Source organism: Apteryx mantelli, chromosome 3 (assembly GCF_036417845.1).
Source record: "Apteryx mantelli isolate bAptMan1 chromosome 3, bAptMan1.hap1, whole genome shotgun sequence".
Classification (NCBI taxonomy): Eukaryota; Metazoa; Chordata; class Aves; order Apterygiformes; family Apterygidae; genus Apteryx; species Apteryx mantelli.
In genome coordinates, this window is record NC_089980.1 from 36,523,653 (window position 1) to 36,537,597 (window position 13,945).

The window sequence follows — 13,945 nt, forward strand, 5'->3', positions numbered from 1 at the left end:
AGGAAATTGCACATGTAAAGTTGTGGTATCAGACTAGCACACTGAGTAAACAGCAGACAAGAAATACCTTGACTAGAAATAGAAATCTGTACTGGTTGGGGGGGGGGGGGGAGATTGTTTAAAAAAACAAAAAACAAAAACAAAACAGAAAAACAAAAAAAGTTTGTTACTAAGATTCATGAAGGCAAATTTTAAAGAGTTCTGACATAATGGTAAATTTTCTGCTTGCATAATTGGAGGAGTTTTTTAATCCACCAAAAGAAAATAATAAAATCTTGTGCTGCTTTTTCCTTAGAAATAATTTGTCTGCCTCTACCTCTACTTTTATATAGACTAAAAATAGAAGTCTTGTTATTGGGTCACAGAATTGATCAGAAAAATTGGGAGTAAATGGAAATGTGCTGTTTGGTCTTGATATATTTTCATGAAGTTCTCATTTTAAAATTGCCATGGAGTTTATTTTCAGTTTTTATTTGTGTAAAATATATGTATATTTTAATCTTTGTTGCCTTTGTATTTCCCCCCAGAGCTCTAAGACTTATCAGCTTCTGTAATGCCAAGATGTGATTCTTTCATCCTAGTGATAGGATTTATAAACAAAAATGCAGCAAAAGCATATCTGCTCTATTTCCCATTAAAGAGCAGAAGAGAATGACAGAGTGGTTGAGGTCGAGAGGGTCCTCTGGAGATCGTCCAGTCCAAGCCCCCTGCTCAAAGCAGGCACAGCTAATAGGGTGAATCAAGTGTTGAATGTCTTCAAGGATGGAGACTCAGCAACCTCTCTGGGCAACCCAGTGAAAATAAATGCTTCTGCTGTCTTGCTGCAGTTTCGCTAGCACTGAAACATTGCTAAGTTAATTATATCTAGGTTTTGTCTTTCAGTAAATAAGCTTTTCGAATACTTCTAATTTTTCTAATAGCTTTTAAAATGAAACAAACTTTTCTATACGTAGTATAAAAATATACTGCATTAATAGAATGAGAGGAACACTCGCTCAGTCACTGTAACATACCAATAAAACTTATAAACTCAAATTTGTTAAGGTAAAGAAATACATGTTCTATCTTAAAAAAAACACTAAGGAAACATTAAAGATTAGATTTTAGTTTTTATTGGTTTTGTTCTGCTGCTGAAAGTGATCCTGATACCTTATTGCAATTTCATATCATTCCGCGTTAGACTGAGACAGTGAATGTGAAATATTCTAGAACTGTGGTTTTTACCACATAATTCCACTAACCCACATAAGAGCAGTGTATTATCACCAAAGCCATCCTAAAGGTTTTTTTCCCCACCTAATATTGACGTATATATTGGAGACAATCTGCTTGTAATAGTATCTGGGAATAAAAATTTCAGCCATCTCAGTATTTTCATAATTTGTTAATGAATGTGAGTTGAACTGTCAAGAATCAGCTTTAAAATAAATAAGGCCCCCACATCTCTTTATGCATGTTCTTGAAACATCTGGTTTGTGAAAGCATATGTTGCTGTGAATAAATACATGTTTTTGTTCTAAGATTCTCAACCTGTTCTGCTAATTGTGCATAGCCACATTTACTATTTTGTTGTAAAATCATTCAAAATAAGCTGTTTCAGTTATTTAAACCTTAGATGTTAGACTTCCTACTTCTGTAAACTTTATTTTTTTCAGAAAGTATTACCTTTGCTGCGGTTTTACCAACTGCATCATGAAAGTGCTGGTACTTAGTGCTCTGTGAGAAAAATGAGATTTGCTTGCAAAATCTTGATAATGCAAAGTTGTGTTTAGGTGCTAGTAATATTTAAGAGGAAAAAAAACACAAATGGGGAAAAAATATTTGCTGAATAGAAAAGGAGAAGCAGTTTTGGTTTGATGCTCTTGGCATGGTATTACAAACAAGAAGGCAAAAAATTACAAACTAAAACGGAAAGACTTGATGGATATTTCTAAAGTTTTCCTAGGATATTATTTGAATCATGAGAGATTATCCAAAATGTGAGATTATTCGAAAATGAATTTAGAAATTTTACCTTTCAGAGAAACGGTAAATACAACAAACTCCTTGTTTTTAAGGATTTACTTGCTTAATTTATATTTGGGCCTTTGATTTTTTTAAAATAGTACTGTCATACCCTATTTTTTAATGTGAGATGAAAGTACTTTGTCATCCCTCCTTTTTTGTTTTTCTTTAGGATTCTGGTACTCATTTGTGTGTAATTGATGACTCTAATGAGCATATGCTCACTGTGTGGGATTGGCAGAAGAAATCAAAAGTAGCAGAAATAAAGGTAAATAGTGTGCAAACAAATATTCTAAAATACAAGTGCTGTTATTCTTAGAAATACAATAACTTCTAAGACACAAATTTGGTTTTACAGCAGTATTGCATAATTATAGTTTCCAAGTATTATAAGAGCACAAAATAAATGTATTCTTAACATGTATATGGAAGAGTTTTGACTATTGGCGCATTTATTACATTTTACTTAGGCCTAAAGACCATTCTAAATTAAGAAATTCCCTAATATTGTCTTAATTAAAAATAAAAATAAAAATCCTGGGAACTTTAAGGAAATAAGTGGTGATGCAGTCTGTAGTTGTTTATTTTTAAAAGACAATTTTAGATGTTCTGCATTCTTTTTCATCTGAATGAAGTTCCAGACCTGGATTCTTTGTATACGTGTCTCTACTCAGTTAAAACGTCCATTAGTACTTCTATACATTGTAATCAAGTCTGCTTTTCTTTTTCCTTTGATTGCTGACAAGTGTTTGCAGGTGTTGCACTCTTTATCAGTGTAAAATCGATGGCACTAGAAATGCCCAATTCAATAATAATTTACTGTTGAAGTCTACATTTTTAGATATCTTGCTTTGTGTTATACAATATCAAAAAAGCAGATATATGGATGTAGAACTGAATAATTTTTTAATTAAGTAATTTTTTAATCAGTAAGTCAAATACTCTATAAGCACATTTCTCTATAGGACTACAAACTTGCAATTTCAAATAATGAAATCAGGTTTGTTGCCCTATTTTCCTTTAATCATGTTGACTGATGTTAATTGCATACTATTCTATATGTCTTTAATGTAATTCTGTGTCAGCATTTCCACTTCCTTGCTGATATTGAATGTGAAGCTAACTGGCATATGCCTGATATTTCCCATTTGCCTTTTTATTGACATTATATTTGGCTGTTTTCACTCTTCAGGAAATTCCTTGGTATTTGAGAACTGACCAAAAGATTACGGCAAGGAAAACTTCCCCTTCAGTTATTCACATCTAGGATTTGATCTTGCAGTATGTTAAACACCTTCCATGACAGCTAGGTTTGGTGTGAGCTGAGAGTTTCTACCTGTGAGTTAGGGCCTAAAATGGAAGTCTCATTTCACCTAAACTTGAGTAAATATTTCTGCCCTTCCAGTTTCTGTATGATTTGTGGACATACCACGTCCACTCCTGGGGAGGAAAGCATGGGTGTGAAGTATGATTTGATAAATGTGACCATCAAAAAACAATGAAAACTAACAAGTTTACTTTTCTAAAATGAGCCATAAAAAGGTAGAGTGTGAAGGGGCCTAGCTTTGTTAGTCCCACGGATGTTAATTCAACAATGCATTTAAGTATGTTTCTTTAAGGCAGGTGCTTAAATCCCATAGAAGTAAATGCACTGATGCATATAAGTGTTTTGTGGAATCATTGCCTCCAGGAGTTTGCTTCAAAGACAGTTTTGTTGAATTTACATTACAAATTAGATAAATGACCAGTCAGTCTGTTATGTTTGTAAAATTTATTGGTAAAGTATCCATAAAATATTAACTTGAGTGCTCTCACATGAGGAGAAAAGAAGGTGAGAGGAGGAAAGATCCCAAAGGAATTGTTAGAGGGTTTCGGAAGGAGAATGGATGTAATTGTGGTATGTTATGATTCTCTGTGTTACCTTTATCATAGTTTTGTTATCCAAAATAACAAACTAATCAATGTAGAAACTGAACCGTTTTTCAATACAAAAGATTGTCTTGTTTCATTCATTTTCTGTAGCAGCAGTCTTAGCTATTCCAAACAGTAGAAGGTCTTTTACAATTAAAAAATAAATGAAAAAACCTTACTTTTCTGCTGAAGTTTTATAGAATCCCTTAAGAATACGAAAGGATAATACTATAATGATGTATGTGGTCATTCAAACAGTTGATTTAGCATGGAAGTATTTATGGATTCTTTCATACATCCAGTCAATCAGCTGTACATTTTCTTCTGTCTTTGTTTTGAAACTTGGCGTTTTACATGTGTGTCTAATAGCTAATGTTCCATCTGAATAAATGTTACTTCTGTTGTTCTTTCAGACTACAAATGAAGTTGTACTTGCTGTAGAATTCCACCCAACTGATGCAAACACCATAATAACATGCGGCAAATCTCATATATTTTTTTGGACGTGGAGTGGCAATTCTTTAGCAAGAAAACAAGGGATATTTGGGGTAAGAATGCCTTTATATTAGGTCAGGTTTTAAATCATTGGAATGGTCTGCTCATCCCAACTGCAGACTTGCTCCATTGTCACCTTATACTGTTTGAGCACAGAGGGTAAAGAAAAAGGCTAACTTCTGCTTATGTGTATGCAGGGTGTATGGGTGTGGATACGTTATACTAATTACAAAAAGAGTACAAGCAATTATCCCTTTCTTTTGCTTATTTTGTTTCAGAAATATGAAAAACCCAAATTTGTTCAGTGTTTGGCTTTTTTGGGAAATGGTGATGTGCTCACTGGAGACTCAGGTGGGATAATACTTATATGGGGCAAAACTACTGTAGAATCTACTCCAGGAAAAGGACCTAAAGGTAGGATGCATTCACAGTTAATCACAGATTAGACAGTCTGTAGAAGACAAACATATAAAAGATTGCATTAGAAAAGGAATAGGAAAATTGGCCTGACTATGAGTGTACACTTCCTATTATAACAGGTGGTACTAAACTCCTTCAAGTCTCATGAATTTGTTGGTTGACTTAATAGCCACCAGAGTTTCTCATCAGTTTATGAGATTGTGCCCAAAGTTAATGAAAACTACTTTATTTAAATGTTTTTGCATGGAAAAAATGTGCAGTTAATCAACTTTGCTTTCATTGTATGATTTGAAAGAGGCTGTAGGATCAATTTAAGGGTTCTGTGAGCTGCATTTGCCTCTTACGACTTGTGTTGTACCATGCTTAGTCTCAAAAGGATACCAATAAAAGTTGAAGCTGATGTTAAGAGGGCCTGTGTGTGAAGGAAAAATATATTGCAGATCTGTAGCAGTTACACAAATAACATGGTATCTGGTTAAGCAGATGCTCAAATCTTGGCTGTAAAATATACTCTAAAACCCATTTTATTTGGCATTTGGGTTAAATTTTTTTGTAGAAAAGAGAAGAAAAATGATTTGTTACCCAGCATATGCAAACCTGGCATAGTTGAGCCCTAAGGTAACTTTTAAATTCAAGTATAATTTATTTTACTTGGCAGCTATTTCAAACACTCTGGTTTAAATTGGTATGCCAGGAAAACATTCATGTAAAAAGCAAATCTTTAACGGTAAGTCTGCTTTTGTAGGTAAATCTTTTTCTTGTCTTTCAAGCTAACTGCAATGGAAAAGTAATTTAACACATTATCTGATGTTTAATTTTGAAGTTCTTTTGTGCAAAATAACCTTTTCCCAGTAATCTTAAAAGATATCAAATAGAACTTTTACTTCCATTGGCTTAATTGAATATGGGCTCTCTTAGTTGGTTTATCATATTAAATGAGTCACAGGATTTTATCGCAAACTCTTTTTGGCAGTCAGAGAGCATGCTTAACTGAGGCCTAGGCAGAGTTGGCTCAGTTAAGTTGGCATTTACTGAGGTGGTGTTTTAGGCTTTTTTGTGATTGTTCTTTGTATATATGCAAATCTTGGAAGCCTGCCCACCCACCCGCCCTCTTTCTCTCTCTCTCTCTCTCTCTCTCTCTCTAAATATATATGTGTGTGTGTGTGTGTGTGTGTGTATATATATATATATATATATATATAAAATATATATATACTTTACTACAGTAGGTAGCAGTTCTCTTCTAATGAAGACCCAGCTAGGATGCAAGAGTTTTCCTTTTTTCCTGTGCTTGCATTGGTATTTAATTTTCCTATCTTTTTCATTCTTCCTAGTGTTTTCCTTTGGGTAGACTACTATATTGATAGATGCCAAGTGCTGGTTATAGTGTTTTTAAGTGAAGCAACATCCGGCATTAGTTATTGGAATCATGCATTCTGCAAACTTTGCTATAAATAATTTGCTTTTTTTCCATTTTTATTCCCATAAGACTATAGACAAGGACTCTTAAGAGTGTTTTTTTAAATGATTTTAATTCTTTTCTAATGGTTATATGCTAAATATTTTTTAACTCTTAAAGACGGTTTTTCTTACCTCTTGCAAAATAGTGTCCCCTTGGATAGCAGAACATCAAAAGTATTTTGTAAGCAATTGTAATGTTCCTGCCTTCAAAATAGGTTTAGGACAGTTACAATCTCAAAAAAGTGTTCTCTTTAGAAAAGCAGGCTTTTCATTTATCTCTTTATCCTGTAAGAAAACACTACCACCTTGTGTTTGTAATACTAATGCAATACTAACAGGGTGACAATCTAAATGTAGTTACTTATTGTACACTGTTGTTTTATTCTTATGCCAAAATGCACACCTTCTTGTAAGCCCTGGTTAAAAAAACGAGTAGAGTTCCAATATTGTTTTCTTTTTATGCATGTAGGAGTGTATCAGATAAGCAGACAAATCAAAGCTCATGATGGCAGTGTGTTCACACTCTGTCAAATGAGGAATGGGATGCTGTTGACTGGAGGTGGGAAAGACCGAAAGATCATCCTGTGGGATCACGATCTGAATCCTGAAAGGGAAATCGAGGTAAGAAAGCAGGAGCAGCAGTAAAACTGCTTTGGGCAGGCTGTAATTAGCAACCTCACGCTCCCACACTGCTCGGAGGACCAGTATTTGGGATGACAAAATGTCCTTTTTGCTGTCTTTCTAAGTGGGTGACAGTATTTTGTTATAATAGTGTGTCAAATTTCAGTCCATATATGGTACCATATGAGGTTTTTATACTCCTCTATTTAAGGAAACAGAAATTATAAGGTTTTTTCTTTTTTCTAAACCCTTCCTCAGTTTCTCTTATTTGTCCCTTTTTTGAGGATGTCCTTTAGTATTGCCGGTGTTTTTTCTGAAGTTTGCCTGCCTGGAGAAAGACAAGTTACCAGGGTTCAAGCTTTTTATAGATTATTTGATGTTAGACAAATAGTAAGATATGTAAGGGTACTCTGTATCAGTTAGGTAGCAAGGAATGTTGAAGTGTTTCTTTTAACTTTACCTTAACTCATGTATTTGGATATTTATGTGTCTTTGCAATTTGGCGAATGGGGATGAACTGGAAAAAAATCTGCATATTGTGGATCTAAAAATACTTTTTTTCCTAACAATAAGATGTTCTCCTGAAATAACGTAGTCTTCCTAAACAATTGTTCTAGTAATATTTTACTACCTTTTAATTGGCACACATTTATACCAATGTTTTGAGAACTAAATATACAAGGGTTAAAGAGGGTTATAAAAGAGCTTTTCTATTATTATTATTATTATTATTATTATTATTATTATTATCTTGAAGCTAATTAAAGACTTTTAGAAAGCATGGCTGAGAATAAGTAAACATTGACCACTGTATACAACTCCTAGATTTGCTGAGTAACATACTGTATTCATATCACTGTCTCCATGTTCCTTTTGCCAATGTGTCATATTATGTTCAAATTAATTATTTTATGTTGAAAAATATTATGCGAACCCTGACACAACTTGAATGATCATAATGATTTTCTTTTTTGTGGCTAATGTTGAAGTTAACATATTTTCTAAAGAGAAGTCATTTTAAAACAATAAACATGCACATGATAAAATAGAGCCATGTGTTATAATTCAAGCATGCAATAAGCAAACTCAATAAAATTCAGTCATTGCTGGCATAAGGCATACGAACAGTTACTTAAGGTTAATCAGAAAGCATTAAGAAAATCAGGAAGCATTTACTATGGACTACAAGATTTTTCTTAATTTTCACAATCTCTTCTTTTAAAATGTAAATAATTTCTATCCTTATGAGGAGTTGCAAGGGTGTGGAGTGCATTTATTTAATGCATTTGACACTTAAAGATCCACGGAACTTAACTTGTAATTTTTTCTACTGAGGCCTCTGAATATGTTGTAATTGTGATTGTTTTGGAGTGAGGGTCTCCTGTATATGCCTGTACAGAATGGATAAATGAGGTAAGTTTCAGGTCAAATCCTGGTTTAATGTATAGGTGATTAGATTACTCCTTTTTACAGGGAGAATGGCAGTTCTGGTCTTGTTGTTGTGCACTATGGTAATTATGGTCTTCAGAAGTAAGTGCCTACTAAGATCTGTAATGTGGCTTTGCCAATACTTGTTTTCCTAGGTTCTCGATCAGTATGGAACAATCAGAGCAGTGGCAGAAGGAAAAGCAGATCAGTTTTTAGTGGGGACCTCACGGAACTTTGTTTTGCGGGGAACGTTTAACGATGGTTTCCTGGTAGAGGTACAGGTGAGTGGTTTTGTTTTGTTCTTTTTAACATAATCCAAAAATGTGAAGGGCTGGGGCTTCCCTGTTGGGTCTTTGCTTTATTCCTTTTAAAATCATGTGTTTTTTCCTTTTCAGGGGCATACAGATGAACTCTGGGGACTGGCGTCCCATCCTTTCAAAGATTTATTTTTAACATGTGCTCAAGATAGGCAAGTTTGTATGTGGAACTCTGTGGACCACACACTGGAATGGACCAGGCTGCTAGATGTATGTGAACTCTTTAATGTTAAATATAAAACTGGAAAATAGGAGAAAACATCAATTTTGTGAAATATTCTCGTCCCGTTTGACTGTAGGGAGAAGTAAAAAACCCATAACTGTGGCATTAAAAACAGCTATTGAGAAGCTTTGATAAACTTAACAGAGTTCATCAGCCATTATATATATGGCAGTGTGATTACAATGATGCCATTTAGCCATCCAAGTCAGAATATAGTTAAAAATTCCTTTGTTGTTCTTATTGCAGTTTAACTTTTTTACAATTGTTCAAACAATCTGAAGAGGTTGTTTTATCAATGCAGGTGTGTTAGGCTTGGTTTTAGACATCCTTCCTTACTGTCAATGTTTATATCATATCTTGGCTAATAACCAAGCAAATGTAACTTTTTTGACGGAAATTTAGGTGTGTTACTTGTGAGAAGGTCATGTAATGCATATTAGCGATACACTAAAAAAAAAAAATCGGTTTGAGGATTATAAGCATGCTGCTAACTAGCTAATCTTACTCTTTTATTTCTTTGTTAGTTTGCATGGGATTTTTAGGGTACCTTTAATATAAGGAGAGGTTTATGCCTGTAAATAAGCTGGAGAGTAAATTACATACCTCTGCCTCTGTTTAGGAACCTGGGCACTGCGCTGACTTTCACCCAAGTGGAACGGTGGTAGCAATAGGAACGCACTCTGGAAGGTAAATATGTTTTGATTAAGCTGTGATGATGGAAAATTTAAGGGAGGCAGTTTAATATTAGGCGTTTTATTTACTGGAGTTCATCTGCCATTTGTTTTTCATTCTTTTGTATAAAGCTAACTAGTCTGAAAATCTTTTGGTGGGGGGGCAGATCTTTTGTAAGGATTAGAGAGAGACAAATTATTTGGCTGTTTATTGTTGGTTTTTTTTTTCTTTTAAGCTACTATTTCATGAAAACCCAGATTTTGATTTTGGTTTTTTGTTTGTTTTGGTTTGGGGTGGGTTTTTTGTTTGTTTGTGGGTTGATTTTGTGTGTGTGTGTGTGTGTGTGTGTTCATGAGCACTCCTTGCTGAATTTACCAAGTGTCATGTGTTTTAATTGAATGTGTTACATAAGTTTAGAAGACAGGTCCATCACAGACCTTCCCTCCTCCCAAATCAAACACACTTTCAACCTGTTTAATTTAGCTGAAAAGGCAACTGAACAGACCTAGTATTTTGACTTTGTATATGACAGAGTTCAATGTGGCACTTTGCTGTAATGCACAATGAAGTGCTGTTGAACATTAGGATGTCCAGACTCATCCTAATATCCTTGCTTATTTTAAAGCCAAAACCCTTGAACACAAGCCAAACCCTTCAATTCAGGCATCTTTTAGTGGTGGGGGAAAAAAATGTTTCATTTCATATTTAAGCTCTCTTTGGCTTGGTATCATCTCTCAAGAAAGGCATCTCATGCAAGGGATTTTTAGCAAATAACAATTAAAAGAAAAAATAGGCTATTAATAGCATGAGAATGGCAGTAGATTTAAAAATTGCCACTCTGACCTTTCTAGTTCTGTCTCGGTCCTGCCTTACGGCTGGCAAATCAGTGATAAAGTAATACATAGTGCATGTAAGAAAATTACTGTTTTCTTTTTGTTTAGTTTGTCCCCTAGATTTTTTTTAAGGTTTTTAGGCATGCGTTTAGTTATTTAAAGTTTGTTTTTAAAAACTGCTGAGCATATGCACCATATGATTTAACTTTCCTGGAAAAAAACTAAAAGCTAAATGCTTTTCAAGGATTTTCTTTCTCCAAGATGAAGATCCAGTCTGCAATAATTTCATTAGGTATAAAATCAGTCTAGAAAAACTAGTGTACCTTCCTAAGAAAAATCCGGCTGAGCTCTTGTACATTTCGATTCCACTTTGTGCCTTTCCATTTTTTTGTGTCTTTCTAATTACAGTGTTAAATTGAACCAGTGTTTCTACCTTTGCTAAACAGAGCAGAAGATATTAGCCTACTACTATTTGAGACAGAGGAAGAGAAAAGATGTCAGGCCACATTGTTTGAGAGTTCTTAGGCATTTTTGAAATTGCATCAAAATACAATCAGGCCATAGTGAGCAATTGAAGCATTCAGTCTGGAGTTTGCTTTTGACTGATAGATAGATAGATAGATATGTATTTTTTTCCTCCCAGAGAGTTTACATTACTTTTTCAATTCAGTGCATTTCAGTTTAAATTCAGATTTTTAAATTACTTGAGGGCAGCTCCTTTATGTGATATTGGATATGTTTATAGTGATGGCCTTATTATTTTCTTCCTATGTTCTTTTTGGAATGAAGCAGTTATTTCCATTATTATATTTTATTGCATTCTGATATTGCATGATTCAATGATAGGTTTGATATACACAACTGAAACTGAATTGAAATGAGGTCTGGTAAGCGTACAAGTGGATGAGAAATAAATGGAGTTGTGAAACAAGATAAACAGAGCAGTTTTAGATTTACTGACTAACTGACGATATCATGTGGTGCTTTCCATGCCAGATAAACCAATCTCAGGGTGTTATTTCCTGGAGGAATGAGATTTGTGTGAAGTATCTGGATTACTGTAAGAGAGGAAAAAAATCTCTCAAGCCTTAACTATATAATAACTTACTTGATTCATACCCCAAGATTCATAAAGCAAATATTAAATGATTCTAATCTGTTTAGAATTCAATACACCAAAACCTTGGACATACAATATTTTTTGCAGTTCTAGTGCCACGTTGCTTCCAGCACAGAGGTCAGTAAGACGGGGATAGGGAGTGGGGCATTGACAAGGCTGGGCTTGAGGGTTAAAATTCTGACATCTGAAGAAAACTGAATTTTCTACCTCTCTTCCCATTCTCTGATGTTTCACTGTAGTATGTTTTTATTGGACCTGGCATGTCATGTTTCTGGAGTGTACTTTACGTACCACTTCCCATGATGTGTGTTTCGGTATCATTTGTCTTTTGGGGCTTTCTCCAAATGGTCTGCTGTGTGTTTTGTTACCAGTTTTTTTTAAATATCTGCTGTGTGTCTGTTCATCGATTGTTTAGGATTGTCTGGACTGGAGAGAACTAATCCTTTTTTGGATCCTGCTGTTTGCTGGAAATGCACAGCTGAAAAAATAGGGAGGGCTAGCAATCAGAAATCCTACCAGAAAATTGAGTTTTTCAAGGTACTGTACAGGTTATTGTGCCATGCTGCCAGTGGTGGTATTTGCAGGGAAGCAGATTTTCCTGTGACTAATCATGTAGAGTATTTTGAGTGCTGTTGATAAAAGTACTCAAAAGCACTGCAGACAAAAAGACTGATAAGCTTCTTGCAAAAGTCACCAACCCTAATAAGAAAACTGAAGGCTGGCAGGCAAGACCAGCTGAGCCAATACTCCAAGGAGATGAATCAGTCAATAGAGCTGTTCAGACTTGCACCAGTTCAGCATCTTTTGCAGTGTAAAGGTGAAGAAGCCTAAACAACCTGTGCTCTGATTAGCACATTGCAGGTTCAATATTCAGATTACCCAAAGAATGTTGTAGCAATTGCAAGGGTTAGTGAAAGAATATGTTACTACTTTGGAATACTCTGTTTCCCTATGCTTTCATCAGAGAGAAAGAAAAAAAAAAAAAAGTGTATTCACAGATGTAAGTTATCAGTAATTGATGACCATGTCATGGATCACAATTTGTTTTCCAAAAGAGAGTTATTTACAGATTTTTTTTTTTATCTCTAAATAAATAATTTCTTATTTAGGTAGAAGGGTTATTTAAAATAAATGCTGAAAATGCCAAAGGAGTGGGAAGACAGGAAACAGATTAAAATCAGAAAAATTCTTCATTGCTTATATTAACTCACAAACCAAGTAAGCATGTTATCTTCAGTAACAACTAGGAAAAAATCAGAAAAAGCAAAAGCTTTTTTACAGCTGGGGTATCATTCATGTGTTTATTTCATCTGATCGGCAAGTCAGAAGTTTAAGAGTTCACTTGGCAGCCAAGCTTTGCATTTCATGGCCCAGCAGAACTTGTGCAAGGTCAGCTGCCATTTGCTGCATACATTCATTTGGGGAGCAGGATCCTCTCAAGAACCACAGTCCTAAGGTGGAACCCAGCTGTTTGTAATAAAGGCCTCTGTGCAGTGCGCTGCTGAACTGCTGCATCCACCAGACTGGAAACACATTTTGTGGAGACTGGCTTTCTTGCTGGCAATTCCTGTTTGTCATGATGCTGGGAGACCTCAGGCGATTGAAGAGAGCGTGTCCGATTAAAGCCTGAGAAAGCATCAAGAAACTGCTGAACTAGATGCTACCAGCGCTTCCTTTCTAAAGTAACATCAAAATTGTCACGTTGCACTGACTACTTCTACACTTGGCTAAGTTTGCTGCTAGGATTGTGTCTCTTCTCCAGAAAAAAGTCTGGAGAAAAGGGACAAATATCACAAAATGCTACCTCTTACGCCAAGTGCTTCAATGTGGGCTATAAGAGCAGCAGGAGTTTTGTATCGTGTTTGATACCCCGCAATACCTCCTCTGAGCTCTCAGTAAAGTGGGTTGTTTTGCATGGTTTTTCTGGTTGTGTTTTAGGCTTTTGGTATTTTACATTTTAAATAAGAAACGTTAACTGGAGCATCACCTACTTTGGGGCAATGGCAGAACAGTAAAAGGCATTCAGGAAACCAGCTCGTAGCATCCGCAAATTTTCTGAAGTTCTGGGCCAGTGCAAAGAGAAAAATGTCCCTGCCCCAGCTGCCCCCCTGTATCTTTTTGTGCGTTTCCAAAGAGTCGTGGTCCGGCTCTCCCTAAGGCTGCCTGCGCAGCTGTCCTCACTAGGGCTTGGGAAGGAGCCCACCCCCCTGCCACGGGGAAGAAGGCGATCACTGGTGTTGGTACGCTTAGTTTTATCTCAAGGTACCACATCCTGCTGCCCAAAAGAAATAAATAGGCATCATGCTCTGTCATCCTGGCAAATAAATAGATTTTACAGTATAGTGCCTACGTTTTTTAGTGAAATAGAAGGTTTTCCTCACTCCTGTGCTGCTGCTCAGGCACACGAGGTCCATCGCCAGCCTGGGCTGCAGCGACAAGG

General features: G+C 35.5%; 1 protein-coding gene across 2 annotated transcripts in view; it reads left to right on the forward strand.

The window, feature by feature from the left end:
- Positions 1-13,945, forward strand: part of EML4 (EMAP like 4) — a 167,255-nt gene that overhangs the window by 135,800 nt on the left and 17,510 nt on the right. For both annotated transcript variants that reach the window (XM_067293132.1, XM_067293133.1), the window contains 7 exons: positions 2,177-2,272; positions 4,329-4,463; positions 4,689-4,824; positions 6,761-6,912; positions 8,496-8,621; positions 8,736-8,867; positions 9,500-9,567. In XM_067293132.1, the coding sequence (XP_067149233.1) occupies positions 2,177-2,272; positions 4,329-4,463; positions 4,689-4,824; positions 6,761-6,912; positions 8,496-8,621; positions 8,736-8,867; positions 9,500-9,567 (845 nt within the window). The remainder of the gene's footprint in view (positions 1-2,176; positions 2,273-4,328; positions 4,464-4,688; positions 4,825-6,760; positions 6,913-8,495; positions 8,622-8,735; positions 8,868-9,499; positions 9,568-13,945) is intronic.